Here is a 14,105-nt window from a genome sequence, read left to right on the forward strand (position 1 = left end):
ACATCCATTTTGACCTTTTCCTTCTTTCTTGTCTTCTCAATGACTTTTTGTATGATGTTCTTGATGTCATCCCACAACTCTTCTGGTCTTTGGTCTTTAATGTTTAATGTATCAAATCTGTTCTTCAGATGATCTCTAAATTCAGGTGGGATATATTCAAGGTCGTATTTTGGCTCTCATGGACTTGTTATCATTTTGTTCCATTTCAGTTTGAATTTGCATATGAGCAATTGATGGTCTGTTCCACAATCTGCCCCTGCTCCTTGTATCAGATGATATGGAACTTTTCAATCATCTCTTTCCGCAAATGTCATCAATTTGATTTCTATGTATTCCAACTGGTGAGGTCCATGTGTATAGTCGTCTCTTATGCTGTCTAAAGAAGGTATTTGAAATTAACAAATCATTGATTTTGCAGAATTCTATCATGCCTTCTCCAGCATCATTTCTATCACCAAGGCCAAATTTTCCAACTACTGATCCTTCCTCTTTGCTTCCAACCTTTGCATTCCAATCACCAGTAATGAGCAATACATCTAGATTGCATGTTTGATCAATTTCAGATTGAAGAAGTTGGTAGAATTCTTCTATTTCTTCCTCACTGGCTTTAGTGGTTGGTGTGTAAATTTGAATAATAGTGGTATTCACTGGGCTTCCCTGTAGGCTCATGGATATTTTCCTATCACAGACAGCATTGTACCTCATGACTGATCTGGATATGCTCTTTTTGACAGTGAATGCAACACCATTCCTCTTCAATTTGTCATTCCCTGCATAGTAAACCATGTGGTTGTCAGATTCAAAATGGCCAATACCAGTCCATTTCAGCTCGCTAATGCCAAATAGATCGATGTTTACGCCATCCATTTCATTTTTGACAACTTCCAATTTTCCCAGATTCTTACTGGGATAGACACTCTGAATACAGATTTGCCTTCCTTGCACACGCATTGCTTCTGTCAAAACCATCATCTGTGAACTTACAGAGTGCCCTATGTACTCTCATGGTATTCCACACTGCATTGCCTCAGATCCAGTAACTTACTTTACAGAAAATGAAGTGCAGCAATAAGCCTGTGCCTATAGAATTTATTGATCTTACCATGCTCCCATTATCCAGAAACAGTTGGCTTACTAGAATGATGAATAGCCTTATAAAGACACAATTGCTATACCAGCTATATGATAATACCTTACAGGGTTGGGGCAAAGTTTTCCAGGAGGCAGTATATACTCTAAACCAGTGTCCAATATATGGCCCCATTTCTCCCGCTTCAAGGACTCATACTTTCAGGAATGTAGGAGTTGTACAACTCACTATTATCCCTAGTAATCCCCTCATATAATTTCTGTGTCCTCTTCCAATAACACTATGCTCTGTGTGTGTAAATGAACCCTTAAGTACAAACGGAGAAATTCTCCACCGGAATATACAACATTGAATCCATTGAACTAGATAATAAGAATGCTACCTAGTCACTTTGGGCTCCTAAATAGTATTTATTTTGTTGTTGTTGTTGTTGAGAATATACACAATACATATCAACTTTAGCAATTTCTAAATGGACAATTTAATGACATTTATTACATTTTTGAGTTGTACAACAATTCTTATCCTTTTTTTTTTCTGAGTTGTACCTCTGTTAACCTAAATTCACTGCTCACTATATTTCCTACTCCTATCTAATCTTTTAAGTATGTGTTATCAATTTGATCTCATGCAGACAATTCTTAAAAGAAAATAATGCTCAAGGTGGACCTTTTTCACTAGTTAAGCTAAACTGTTGCTCAATTTTAAGAAGACTTCAGGGGAAATCTTTGGTTCAAGGAAGAATTGTATCTTGATGTAACCAAATAGTAAATGAGAGAAAGATCTATTTGCAAAGGTATTTATTTCATTTAATAATGTAAAAGAAATAAAAGAATTAGAACACCACCATTTTGAATGAAATAATAAATCTAACACTGCAACAATGGATAATTGTTAATGACTGATAAAACCATTTGCTGAAAGAATACTGGGGACTGACAAAACCATTTGCTGAAAGAATGAACACACTGACAAAACTTGGCATTTCAGAAAGACACAACCAGATATTATGTGTCTCTGGGTGAACCTACAAACACATCTATCAAATATTCTTGCTGAAATGTCATATCTGAGCCCAATCACATCTTCAGATCTTACTACAGTTTTTCAGGACAGACAGAAGATAGAAAACTTTGTTAAACTACATCACAGAAATGCAATCAACAAAATCCAGAATGTGAGAAGTTGCAAAAAAAAAAAAAAGTTTCTTTCAATAAATAATTAATTACAGGGGTAGGAAGGAAGAAGGGATCTATAGAATATTTAAGATATATTAAGCAAATATAATGTGAAAATTTTTTGGATATTTATTTAAGCAAATCAACTATTTTTAAGAAAGATTTTTAAGATAATACAAAAAAATTTAAAACAAACTGGATATGTGATGTTATTAAGCAATTAGTGTTAAAAATGTTTAGGTGTGATAGTGGTACTGTGATGTTATTGTATTTAGGTGCCATTGCATCAGAACCAACTCAGAGCAACCCTATGGACAACAGAACAAAATACTGCCCGACCTTGCACCCACCTCACAATCATTGCTACTTTTGAGCCCATTGATGCTGCCACTTTGCCAATCCATCTCTCTGGGAGTCTTCCTCTTTTTCTCTGACCCTCCACCTTACCAAACATGATATCCTTCTCCAGTGACTGGTCCCTCCTGACAATATGTCCAGAGTACGAGAGATGAAGTCTCGCCATCCTGGCCTCCAAGGAGCACTCTGGCTGCACTTCTTCCAACACAGATCTGTTTGTTCTTTTGGCAGCCCATGGTACTTTCAGTATTCTCCTCCACCATAACTGAAATGCATCTACAGTCTTCCTTATTCACTGTCCAGCTTTCACAGGCATATGAGGTTATTGAAAATACCATGGCTTGGGTCAGGCGTACCTTAGTCCTCAAACTGACATCTTTGCTCTTCTACACTTTAAAGAGGTACTTTGATAAAGTCTGAGATCTTACTGAGTATAGTGGCAGTAAGGAATTATTGTTAATTTTGAGATGTAATAATGTTTTATGATTATGTTTTTAAATGCTTATCTACTGGTGATACACTTGTACAATGAGTTACATCCACTCCTCACTTATAGACAGGTTAGGTTTCAAAGTCCCGGCTAGTATGTGACAATCAGCATTATGAAAAAACAGAGGTGATAATATCAGATCACAAAATGGAGAGTTACTACATCATTGCATCACTGCCAAGTTACATTGTTAAGTGGCTGCAAAATCACATTATTGCATAACAGCCAAAGTACTGTGAATCATGGTCATCACGAAGCCATAACAGCCTGCATTACTCTCACCTTGCAACTCAGAGTTTGCTACTTCCACACATTTGTCTTTAATGAGCAAAACAGTCAGATAGCAGACCTTTCACTATTATCATAAATGAAAAATATTAGATATGAAATCATCAGTAAGTGAGGAACAGGTGTGTATATTGATGAAGAAATAGGAGAAATGTGTATGTATTTTCAATCCCTAGAAGTTTTGATTTAGTAAATCTGGGATTCAGTCTAGTTGTTTATACTTTGAAAAGCAAAACAAAATACCAAAGTGATTCAGATTCACTCAGCTGATCAGGAACCACCAACCCGGATTGCATCACTTTAGAAATACCACTGAAAATAAAGGAAAAGGATGCTAAAAAATATTTGTTGCTATGACTTACGGTGGCATCGTTTCCCATCAGGAAGCAGAATAAATCCTTCAGGGCATGTGCAATAAAAGGATCCAGGGGTATTTTCACAGCCAAGAGTACAATTATGATTCCATAGGGCACATTCATTGACATCTATACAATGATAAAAACAAAACATAGTTATTTTCTTAAAATACAATGTGATATCATTAACTGCTGTTGTTAAGTGCCATTAAATTGGTTCCGATTCATAGTGACCCTGTATAGGGTTTCCTAGGAGCAGCTGGTAGGTTTGAACTGCTGACCTTGTGGTTCACAGTCCAGTGCTGATTCTACAATGCCACACCAGGAATCTGATATCATTAATAAAACTTCCAAAATCTAAACCCATTGCTGTTAAATCGATTCTAACTCATAACTACCCTATTGGACAGTCAAACTTTCCCATTGGCTATCTGAGACTGCTACAGCTTTCTTCCATGGGGCAGCTGGTGGGTTGAACTGCAAACCTTTCAGTTGCAGCAGAACACTCTTAACCACTGTACTACTAGGGCTCTTGTTATCACTAATAGTCAACACAAAGTAGGGTATCTGACACTTGGATATGCTATAACGGACCACTTACTCACAGAGAGGAAAAGGAAGTCAGCTCACTTTATAGTGAAAGTCATTTTCACTGTCGTAGTTTATACTTTCAAATACAGATCTACATACTAGAATTACCCTTGAAAAGACATAGTATCATCTCTAGGAAAATACACAGCCTACAATTCAAAACTGGGACTCTTAAAGTTTCTCTACAAGGATAGAATATTCCCTGCTTTGCTCTTTACCCATCACAACACTGACTGGAGCTTTTTGTCCAAAATGGCAAACTCTCCTCCGTGCTTTTACCGTGTCTTAAATTCCAGGCTTTCTGTTCGTTGTGTCTAGGCTATCACATTTGTCCATTAGTCATCATGTAAGTTAGACCTTTAGTTAGTTGCCTTTGAATTGGTTCTGACTCATGGCAACCTCAAGTGTGGCAGATTAGAACAGGTCCACAGGGTTTTCAAGGCTGTGTTCTTTTGAATGCAGATTACCAGCTTTATCTTCAGAGACAACTCTGAGCAGATTTAAAGTGCCAACCTTTCAGCTATCAATTGGGCACTTAACCATTTGCTTCACTCGGGGACTCCCTCATAAAAGTAGAGGACTTACAGTTATAACTAATTAACAGAAGTCTCCGGATGGTACAAATAGTTAATGAATTCGGGGGCTAATCAGCAAACTGAAGGTTTCAGATTACCCAGAGATGTCTCAAAGGAAGGCCTAGAGATCTACTTTTGAAAAATCAGGCATTGAAAATACTATGGAGCTTAGGTCAGCTCTGAAATACATGGGGTTGACATGAGTCAGAAATTACTTGACAACAATTGGTCTAATTAACAAGGCAGATACTAGATTCACTTGATGTCTCTTCTCAAATAAGTCTACTGAATGTATACTGCAACTACTGGATTAGTTTCATCACTAGATGCTGAACTTACAAGAAAGACGATACAGTGCTTCTCACAGATTCATTAAATTGGGAACTTCAATAAAGGAGGAGGCCTAGAAAGCTAACCCTGCTTTGTTTCTCAAGATTCCTCATAGACTTTTAGGGAATGGAGGTGGGGTCGCATACTGAGAAACTTATAGCTATGAAGCAACTTTCCTAAAAACCTTGTATACACTGACATTTGCACAAAGTAAAACCATGGAGATTCATGGCACCCACTCAGAATATTCCTACTTTACATCAAGCCCTGAACAGCCTCTGAGAGTGTTTGATCTCAGAACACAAGAAGTAAAGAAGACCTGAAAATATGATAAAGGTTTTATAAACAGAAACAAACAAACAAAACTGAAACTGCTTTTCTGAGAAAACTTGAAGCCTGACATTGGTTTCACATTGTGGCTCTGATGGCTCCACAGAAGACAAGCCCCTGCTTAGGTGGGCTTTCTGTACCCAGACAATAATCTGAAAATTACCTTCACAGTACTTGCCATCATGGCTTAGAGTGTATCCCTCGGCACATGTGCACACATGGGACTTGGAGTCCTGCCCACACACGCCGTCTCGGCAGCTTCCTTTCCTCAATTTGCAAAGTTTCTGATCTAAAAGAAAAGATGGTTAATTTGGCATGGAGATGTGTTTTGACAGGAGGACAATACTTGAACCCTTAAGAAAGCTAATCTCCCCATGACATCAGTTGGGGTGTGGCTTTCCTGGTGGTGGCAGCCCTCTAGAGCCAGACCATCCCTCTGGTCCAGAATTTCAAAGCCCACTTACTTCTCTAATTGTATTGATCCTGCAGTTGTTCTCAGAATCAGGGCATCCTAATCCTGGTGTGGCGCAGCAGGTTAATGTGCTGAACCACAAGGTTGGTTTGAATCTCAAGGTTCAAGCTCACCAGCCGCTCCTTGGAAACCCTATACAGGGTCACTATGAGTCAGAACTGACTCGATGGCACTTAACAACTACAAATCAGCAGAAAACAAAAATCCTCACAACTGAATCGGTAGATAACATCATGATAAATGGAAAAAATATTGAAGTTGTCAAAGGTTTTCATTTTACTTGGATCAACAATCAATGCTCATGGAAGCAGCAGTCAAGAAATCAAACACATTTTGCACTGGGCAAATCTGCTGCAAAAGACCACTTTAAAGTATTAAAGAGCAATGATGTTCCTTTGAGGACTTAGATGTGTCTGACTCAAGCTATGATATGTTCAATGGCCTCAAATGCATTGTGGAAGCTGGACAATGAATAATTTTTTAAGACTAGAGAAGAATTGATGCATTTGAATCACGGTGTTGCAATGACTATTGAAAGTACCAAAGACTTCTAGAAGAACAAACAAATCTGTCTTGGAAGAAGTACATGCAGAATGCTCCTTAGAAGCCAGGATGTTTCACATATATTGTCTGAAAAGACCAGTCCCTAGAAAAAAGCATCATGCTTGGTAAAGTAGTTGTTGTACCATCGAGTTGATTCTGACTCACGGCAATGCCAACCTTGTGGTTTGTAGCCCAGTGCCACACTCCTGGTGAAGCAGAAAGGGTCAGTGAAAAAAAGGAATACTCTCAATGAGATGGATTGACATGTTGTTGTTAGGTGCTGTTGAGTTGGTTCCAACTCATAGCGCCCCTGTATAGGGTTTCTGAAGTGGAACTGATGGGTTGAACTACTGACTTTCTGGTTAGCAGTCCAGGGCTTATTCTACAGTGCCACACCAGGACTCCAATGGTTACTGCAAAAGTGGACTCAAATATGACAACAGTTATGAGGCTGGTATAGGACTGACAGTGTTTCATTCTGCTATAGATGGTCACTATGACTTGGAACCAACTTAATGGTAGCTAACAGCAACAACAGTTAGTCGTAAATGTCATTATTTAGGTTCCAAACACTATGCACAACTTAATAGCTTATTCATCCTGAATTTACTTTTATTTTTTTTATGGTGTGGTACTGTAGGATAAGCACTGGACCACAAGGTCAGTTTGAACCACAAGGCCAGCAGTTCAAACTCAACAGTTGCTCTTTGGACATCCCATATATAAGTCAGAACTGACTTGATGGCACTTAACTGACTTGATGGCACTTAACAGCAACAAAATATATGTAACAAAACATTTGCCATTTTAGCCATTTTAAGGGTATAATTTGGCAACATTAATTTCATCCACCCAATTGTGTAACCCAGAGTCCTGGTGTGGTGCTGTGGGATAAGCACTGGACTGCTAATCAAACAGTCAGTGGTTCAAACCCACCAGGCCCTCCTCAGAAACCCTCTCCAGGATCACTATGAGTTGGAACTGACTTGAAGGTGCTTACCAACAACAGTGGTGTCATAATTATCAGTCTCTTTTTCCACATGATTTTCATCTTCCCAAACAGAAACTTAGTAACTCTTGCTTTCCCATTTCCCCACCTTTTCTGGTTTACATTTATCCAAAAAAAGAAAAGAAAATCAAGCAAAAATTTTGAAGATGAAGTATCTGTTTAAGAAATCAAAAATCCTCAAACCTAAGAACATATTTTCTTAAGTATTAAACTTATAGGTTGTGTTTGTTGTTTTGTTGTTATAGGTTATATACCAAACAATATTTAGCTATTTCTAGGATCAGTAGTGAGGTTGGCCCAGGATCTGGCAGTGTTTCGTTCTGCTGTGTATAGGGTGGCTATGAGTCAGTACCGACTTGATGGCACCTTAACAACAACAACAAAATAGGATCATTATTTAAACAACATCTTTCAGAGTTAAATTCTACCATTGCCATTTGTTTTAGCCCCAAATTTCTGAGTTTATTGCTGCCAGCATTCCTTGTTTCATAAAATATCCCAGCATAAATAGTAAAATCTGCTCAGTGAGGTAGATGCTTATGTTGAATTAGGCAAATATATTGAACAACATATGGTCAACTTGGTGTCTGATTTACAGAGCCAGAGTCAACAACTAAAAGTGAAAACACACAAATTCCATTTTTAAAAGTTAACAAGAATTTTGTCTCTTTTGCTCCTTTAATAGCTTTCTTATGTTTTCCAATTTGGATAATGGCAAGACCCTTGTAAAATGCTGTGAAGAATACAGGAGTGCCTGGTTAGCCCAAATGGGTAAGCACTTGATTCCTAGTTGAAAGGTTGATCGTTAGAACCCACCCAGATGTGCCCTGGAAGATAGATCTGCTTCAGAAAGATTGCTCACAGCCATGAAAACTCTATGGAGTAGTCCTGCTTTATGTGTGTGGGGTCTCCATGAGCTGAGAACATGTGTTGGGGCTTCAGGAGCTGCAGATGACTCCACGGCAGCTCCCAGCAGCATGGGAAATACAGAGGTACATGTGAGTCTGAGGGAAGATACAGGTAGATATGGAAGCAAGTGCTGTGGCAAGGGTGAAGAGTAAGGACGAAGACTAGGGTCATGGACACTGAAGGCAAAGGTCTGGGTTCAGTCATCTAGAGCCCATATATAACTAGAAGATGCAAGAACCTACAAGAGAGACTGCTAAAAGCACCAGCCTCACAGGAAACAGAGTCTGAGAAGAGCATGCCGCTGAGATAATTCTCCACGTAGGCCGTTTCTCTGATTCCTACTTATTTTCTTATAAAATGTCTCTTTATGCTGATGTGACCCATTTCCTTCTATTTCAAGTCATTAAACTTGTCTTGACCAATAACAGGAAGATACATGTAGAAGCATATTCTTGCCTCCCTTGAAAATGTCCCTGTATGTGTGCATCAAAATCACCTAGAGTTTCATCATAGTCTTGAAATCAATTAAGAAAAAGATTTAGGAATCTGAATTTTTAAGGGGATCTGGATGATTCTGATGCAGGGTGTCTTTGCAACATATCTAATTTACAAACATGTATCTCATTTTTAGCTCGAACTTCCAGTTTGAGTTCAAACCTTAGATTTTGAACTCAAACTGTCAGATGATGCTAGTGAGCTGCCCGTGCTGCTGATGGTTTTAATAATTATCAGGAGTATCAGTCACTCTTCAAGGATGAACACAGAAAGAGGAGCCATCACTGTTCTCCTCTTAATGGTTGTGCTCATGTTGTAACCTGAATTCAAACACTAAACATTTTCAAAAGGTCACTTTAGGAAGTGGCAAAACAGAGGATGGAGGCTGTACTTTTGCTTAATCTCCCTAATCTTCTGTTGTTCTTTAGCTTCACAATAGGCCAAAGCAGGGCTCAGGATGCTGCTGCTGACCTCACATAACACCCCTTCTCAGAAAATACCAGCTTAATTACCTTTGTGATCAAATTAAAACTCCTATTCCTGGAGCTAGGGAGTCCTGGTGTGGCGCTGTAGGTTAATGTGCTGGATTGCAAGGTCGGTTTGAATTGCAAGGTCAGTGGTTCAAGCTCACCTGCCACTCCTTGAAAATTCAAAGACAGGGTAGCTATGAGTCAGAACCAACTCGATGTCACTTAACAACAACAGTCATGGAGCTATAGTCCACCATGAACTTGTTGTTGTTGTTAGGTGCCAGTAAATCTGTACTGACTCATAATGACTTTATGCACAGCAGAAAGAAACACTGCCCAATTCTGGGCCAACCTCACTATTGTTGCCACGCTTGAGCCCATTGATGCTGCCACTTGGCCAATCCATCTCATTGAGGGTCTTCCTCTTTTTCTCTGACCCTTCACCTTAACAAACATGATATCCTTCTCCAGTGACCGGTCCCTCCTGATAATATGTCCAAAGTATGAGACACGAAGCTTAGCCATCCTGGCCTCCAAGGAGCACTCTGGCTGCACTTCTTCCAACACAGATCTATTGGTTCTTTTGGAAGCCCATGGCACTTTCAATTTCTCCTCCAACACCACAACTCAAAAGCATCAATTATTCTATGGTCTTCCTTATTCACTGTCCAACTTTCACATGCATATGAGGTTATTGAAAGTATCATGGCTTGGGTTAGGCACCCTATGCCCTCAATAACTGGCCGACTTGAACACACAAATGCTCAAGTGCTTTACTACAGCCAAGTAAGTCTATTGGTTGTAGTTTGGCCTACTTTTGAAGTAATGCATAAGGAATGTCCTAGCCTGCCTTTCTCCACTGATCACATCTTTTTTTCTACCTCAAATTCAGTATAAGACACAGTTCATTAACAGTGTCTTTTGGTCCCTTCCATTTGAATCCACCGACTGCAATCATTCTTGTCATTACACAACACCCCTAATATTAAGCACAGTACAGTAAAAGAAATTGAATAACACCTTATATTTATAAACTTTTACATGATCACATTTGATTTTTTTCATTAAGTCACTGAGCTATGCAAAATACATATTACCTTCCCATTTTGCAGATTAGGAAATAATGCCTTGGCTGTAGTAAGAGGTAGGACTAAATCTATAGCCCAAGTTTTCTAATTTCAAATAATTAGTGGAAAAAATTCCATGATGTTTTAATTCTATTTTTCCATGAATTTTTGTGACACTGTGGGCTAATGCGTCAGACTGCAAAGTCGTGTGAACTGCAAGGTCGGTGGTTCCAGCTCACCAGTTTCTCCTTGGAAACCCTATACAGCATCGCTATGGGTCGGAATTGACTCGACTTAACAACAACAATAACAGTGTGTATGGGAGTCCAGGCGTGGAGCTGTGGATTAATGCACTGGACTGCAAAGTCAGTTTGAACCTCAAGGCTGCTATGAGCCAGAATCGACTTCACGGCACTTGACAACAACAATGAGAGTATATGAGAAATCCTAGTGTCACACTGTAGGAAAAGGCACGGAACTTCAAGGTCTGTTAGAACCATATGGTCAGCAGTTCAAACTCACTAGTTGCTCCTTGGAAATCCTAAATAGGGACGTTATGAGTTGGAACCGACTCAACAGCACTTAACAACAACAACAATATACAAAAGCTGTTGCTGCCATTAAATGTTGTTGATGAGCCAGTCCTCTGATGTAGGGCAATAGGAAGTATACAGTATCACCCACAGTACCATCATATTCTTGCAAACAATAGCAAACCTGAATCTTGTCAGATGTCCAGACTTACTCTACCAGTTTTTAAGAAAAGAAAGGCATGGATGTTAAATGACACCATTTCCAAAATGTGGAAGATTCTACAGCACAAATGATCTGGCTTCCTTAGCAAACAAAAGACAAGAAAAAGTCTCAGATTCTAAAATAAATAGAGGCTACAGCCAGACACGTGGAGCCTAGCAAGAAAAAAGAGCTGACAGAAAGCAGCAAGGCAGAAAAATGATTGAGAGAAAAGAGCATTTCAAATGGCAGCCTTCTGGTGTCAGAGTAAATCTGACTTCTAAACCGTAGCTGTTTTAGTAACTTAATGTTTTAATAACAGATGCAGTACACAACCAGTGGGTGGCTTTAAAGAATAGAAGTGTGTTTTCTCATAGTTTTGGAGGCTGAAAGTCCAAATCAGGGTCTCAGCTATGACCCTTCCTTCTCTGAGCCTCTCTCCTCATTTCTGGTATCTGCAGGCAATCCTTAATATTCCTCTGTATTGATGTTCCTTGGTGGCTGTCTTCCCACTCTGTCTCTGTGTTTATTCTGCTCTTCTTAAAATTCAGAAATTATTTGATTCAGGACCTATCCTGAACCCATACCAAACTCTATTAGTGGTGGTGGTCTGTTATGTTCTGACCCCTATAGAATACTTAAGGGCCAACGAGTCAGTTCCAACTCATAGTAACCCTGTATATGGTTTCCAAGGAGTGGCTAGTGGGTTTGAACTGCCAACCTTTCAGCACTCACCTAATACATTGCTTATCCTTCATTGTCATAACAGCACAGACACTCTAGCAAGGGTATTATCAAAATGAATCAGAATCCCATTTTGGTAAGTTTTAGTCAAACAAATCACTTCAGTAAGCAGGTGGAGGCAATTATCCTTCATAAACTCACAGACTTAAAGAAATTCAGTAATTATTTTGTGCATAAAATGAATGCTAATTATTTTATGCAGTGTTGAATAACAGATACTCATTATTTTCCAAAGAACATGCTTCTGAAAATCACTTATGACTCTAAAAGCTACATTTAACAAATACGAAGTAAAAGTACTTTGTCCTGTTACTAATGTTAGCAGTAAACTACCATGTTTTTACATAAATAATTCATGTTATACATTTTTACAAACCACATGCCCATGTGTTTGTTTCATAAATGCACTATACCACTATTTTTACATGTTTTTTACTGCAATTTCAATTTTTTCTGTCCAACAGATTTAATGTTATCAAGACAAAACTGATCTTATGGAAACTTCATTTAAGTATTTTCCTAAACCAACTGCAACGAATGGTGATGTGATGAAATGGATGCCATGCTGAAACCTAAAGATGAATACCTAGAGATTAGTAAGTCCAAAATGATCTTAGGCATGAAGATACAAGAACAAGAAGTTGTTTATAATGAAACAAAAACGTGATTTTTGATATTTTCTTTGAAATCAATAAATATACGACACGAGAAACAATTGTGTTCTCATCTTAAAAATTGGCCATTTTAGTTTAGCATTCATTGTCATCATCCTCATCACTTCCTGAGAGCCCTTCAAAATCTGAATCCTCATCACTATCTTCTTTAAAATATCTTAGAGCTGCTTGCAGAAGTTTCTTCTGTGATTTCTGAACTGATGTCTTCTTCACTACTCTTGGCACCTTCATCTACATCAGTGTTCTGCTGGCACACAGTCTCAGCCTTTCCAAAGTCATTGTAGGTGGTTTCTAGGTGTATGTTCCCCAAAGCAGACTTTTGTAAACATCAACTTTTCAGTCATCCTGGTGGTGTGAACTCAGGAACTCCAGACTGCCTCCATTCTTTTGCTCCCTTTCTATAGGAGGAAGTGGCTGGCCATCTGTCTTTCTCATTCTAATGGAAAAGCCATTCCCTTTCAAGGATTTAGAAATCTAGAGGAACCCCACTTTGAACTGTGGGATACCTCTTTCATTTGCCAGATTTTGGTTTTGATCTGAACTGGCAACTGTAGAGATAGTTTGTTTTTCTTTGCTTTGAGAAAGAATCCATTCTTTCATATTATTTTCCAGTTCAAACCATTTCGCTTTGGGCCCATGACATGCCTTTTTATCTCCAGTTCCTCTGTCATTTTCTCCAGCTCCTTTTGATCCTTTCTCCATTTATGAATGAACGACTCTCCAACTTTGAACTCTCACACTGCCACTCTGTGGCTTGTTTCTTCCTTCCTTGCTATAACTTTTGTTTTGAAGTCAGCAGTGTGGGATTTGTATTTAATTCCTGATATAACCCTAAAACGTTCTAAGATTTAAACACTGAAAAAACATGCAGAATATAATTGAAAACTGCTAGTTCTACTAAAAAGATTGTAAAATTCCTATGTGAGGTGTAAAAGAAGAGTCGTTTTATATGCTCACAAGTAGATGACTCATGACCATTGATCAAAGACTTTAGATGATCTGATAAGGTTTCCCAATTCAATGGTTCAGCCAAGAATAATGTAGTATGTCTCACTTTGTCTAATCCCCCAATTAAAAGGTGGGATCAGAAGATGACTGTGATAATTATGTCAATGCAGACTGAGTCAAGATTCCTATTAATAGCCACTAGATGCCATTTCAAGGTACTTTAGGACTGCAGGATAAGCATTAGACTGTGAACCTAAAGGCTGGCAGTTCAAACCCACCAGATTGCCTGCTCCCATAAAGATTTATAGTTCAGAAACATTAAGGAGCTGTTTTACTCTGTCCTATAAGATCACTCCACCACTCATCTGTCACTTTGTCCTACTGTGATGGTTTGTGAGTTGCTGTGATTCTGAAAGCTATGCCACCGGTATTTTAAATACCAGCAGGGTCACCCATA

The 14,105-nt window shown here is 38.7% G+C and overlaps 1 protein-coding gene across 1 annotated transcript in view; it reads right to left on the bottom strand.

Moving 5' to 3' along the window:
• EGF (epidermal growth factor) overlaps nt 1-14,105 on the bottom strand; it is a gene marked incomplete at its 5' end in the record, with an annotated part of 163,014 nt that overhangs the window by 78,132 nt on the left and 70,777 nt on the right. Inside the window, 2 exons of the mRNA XM_006869337.1 lie at nt 3,766-3,888; nt 5,749-5,874. Coding sequence (XP_006869399.1) covers nt 3,766-3,888; nt 5,749-5,874 — 249 coding nt within the window. The remainder of the gene's footprint in view (nt 1-3,765; nt 3,889-5,748; nt 5,875-14,105) is intronic.

This window comes from Chrysochloris asiatica, unplaced genomic scaffold, assembly GCF_000296735.1.
Source record: "Chrysochloris asiatica unplaced genomic scaffold, ChrAsi1.0 scaffold00129, whole genome shotgun sequence".
Classification (NCBI taxonomy): Eukaryota; Metazoa; Chordata; class Mammalia; order Afrosoricida; family Chrysochloridae; genus Chrysochloris; species Chrysochloris asiatica.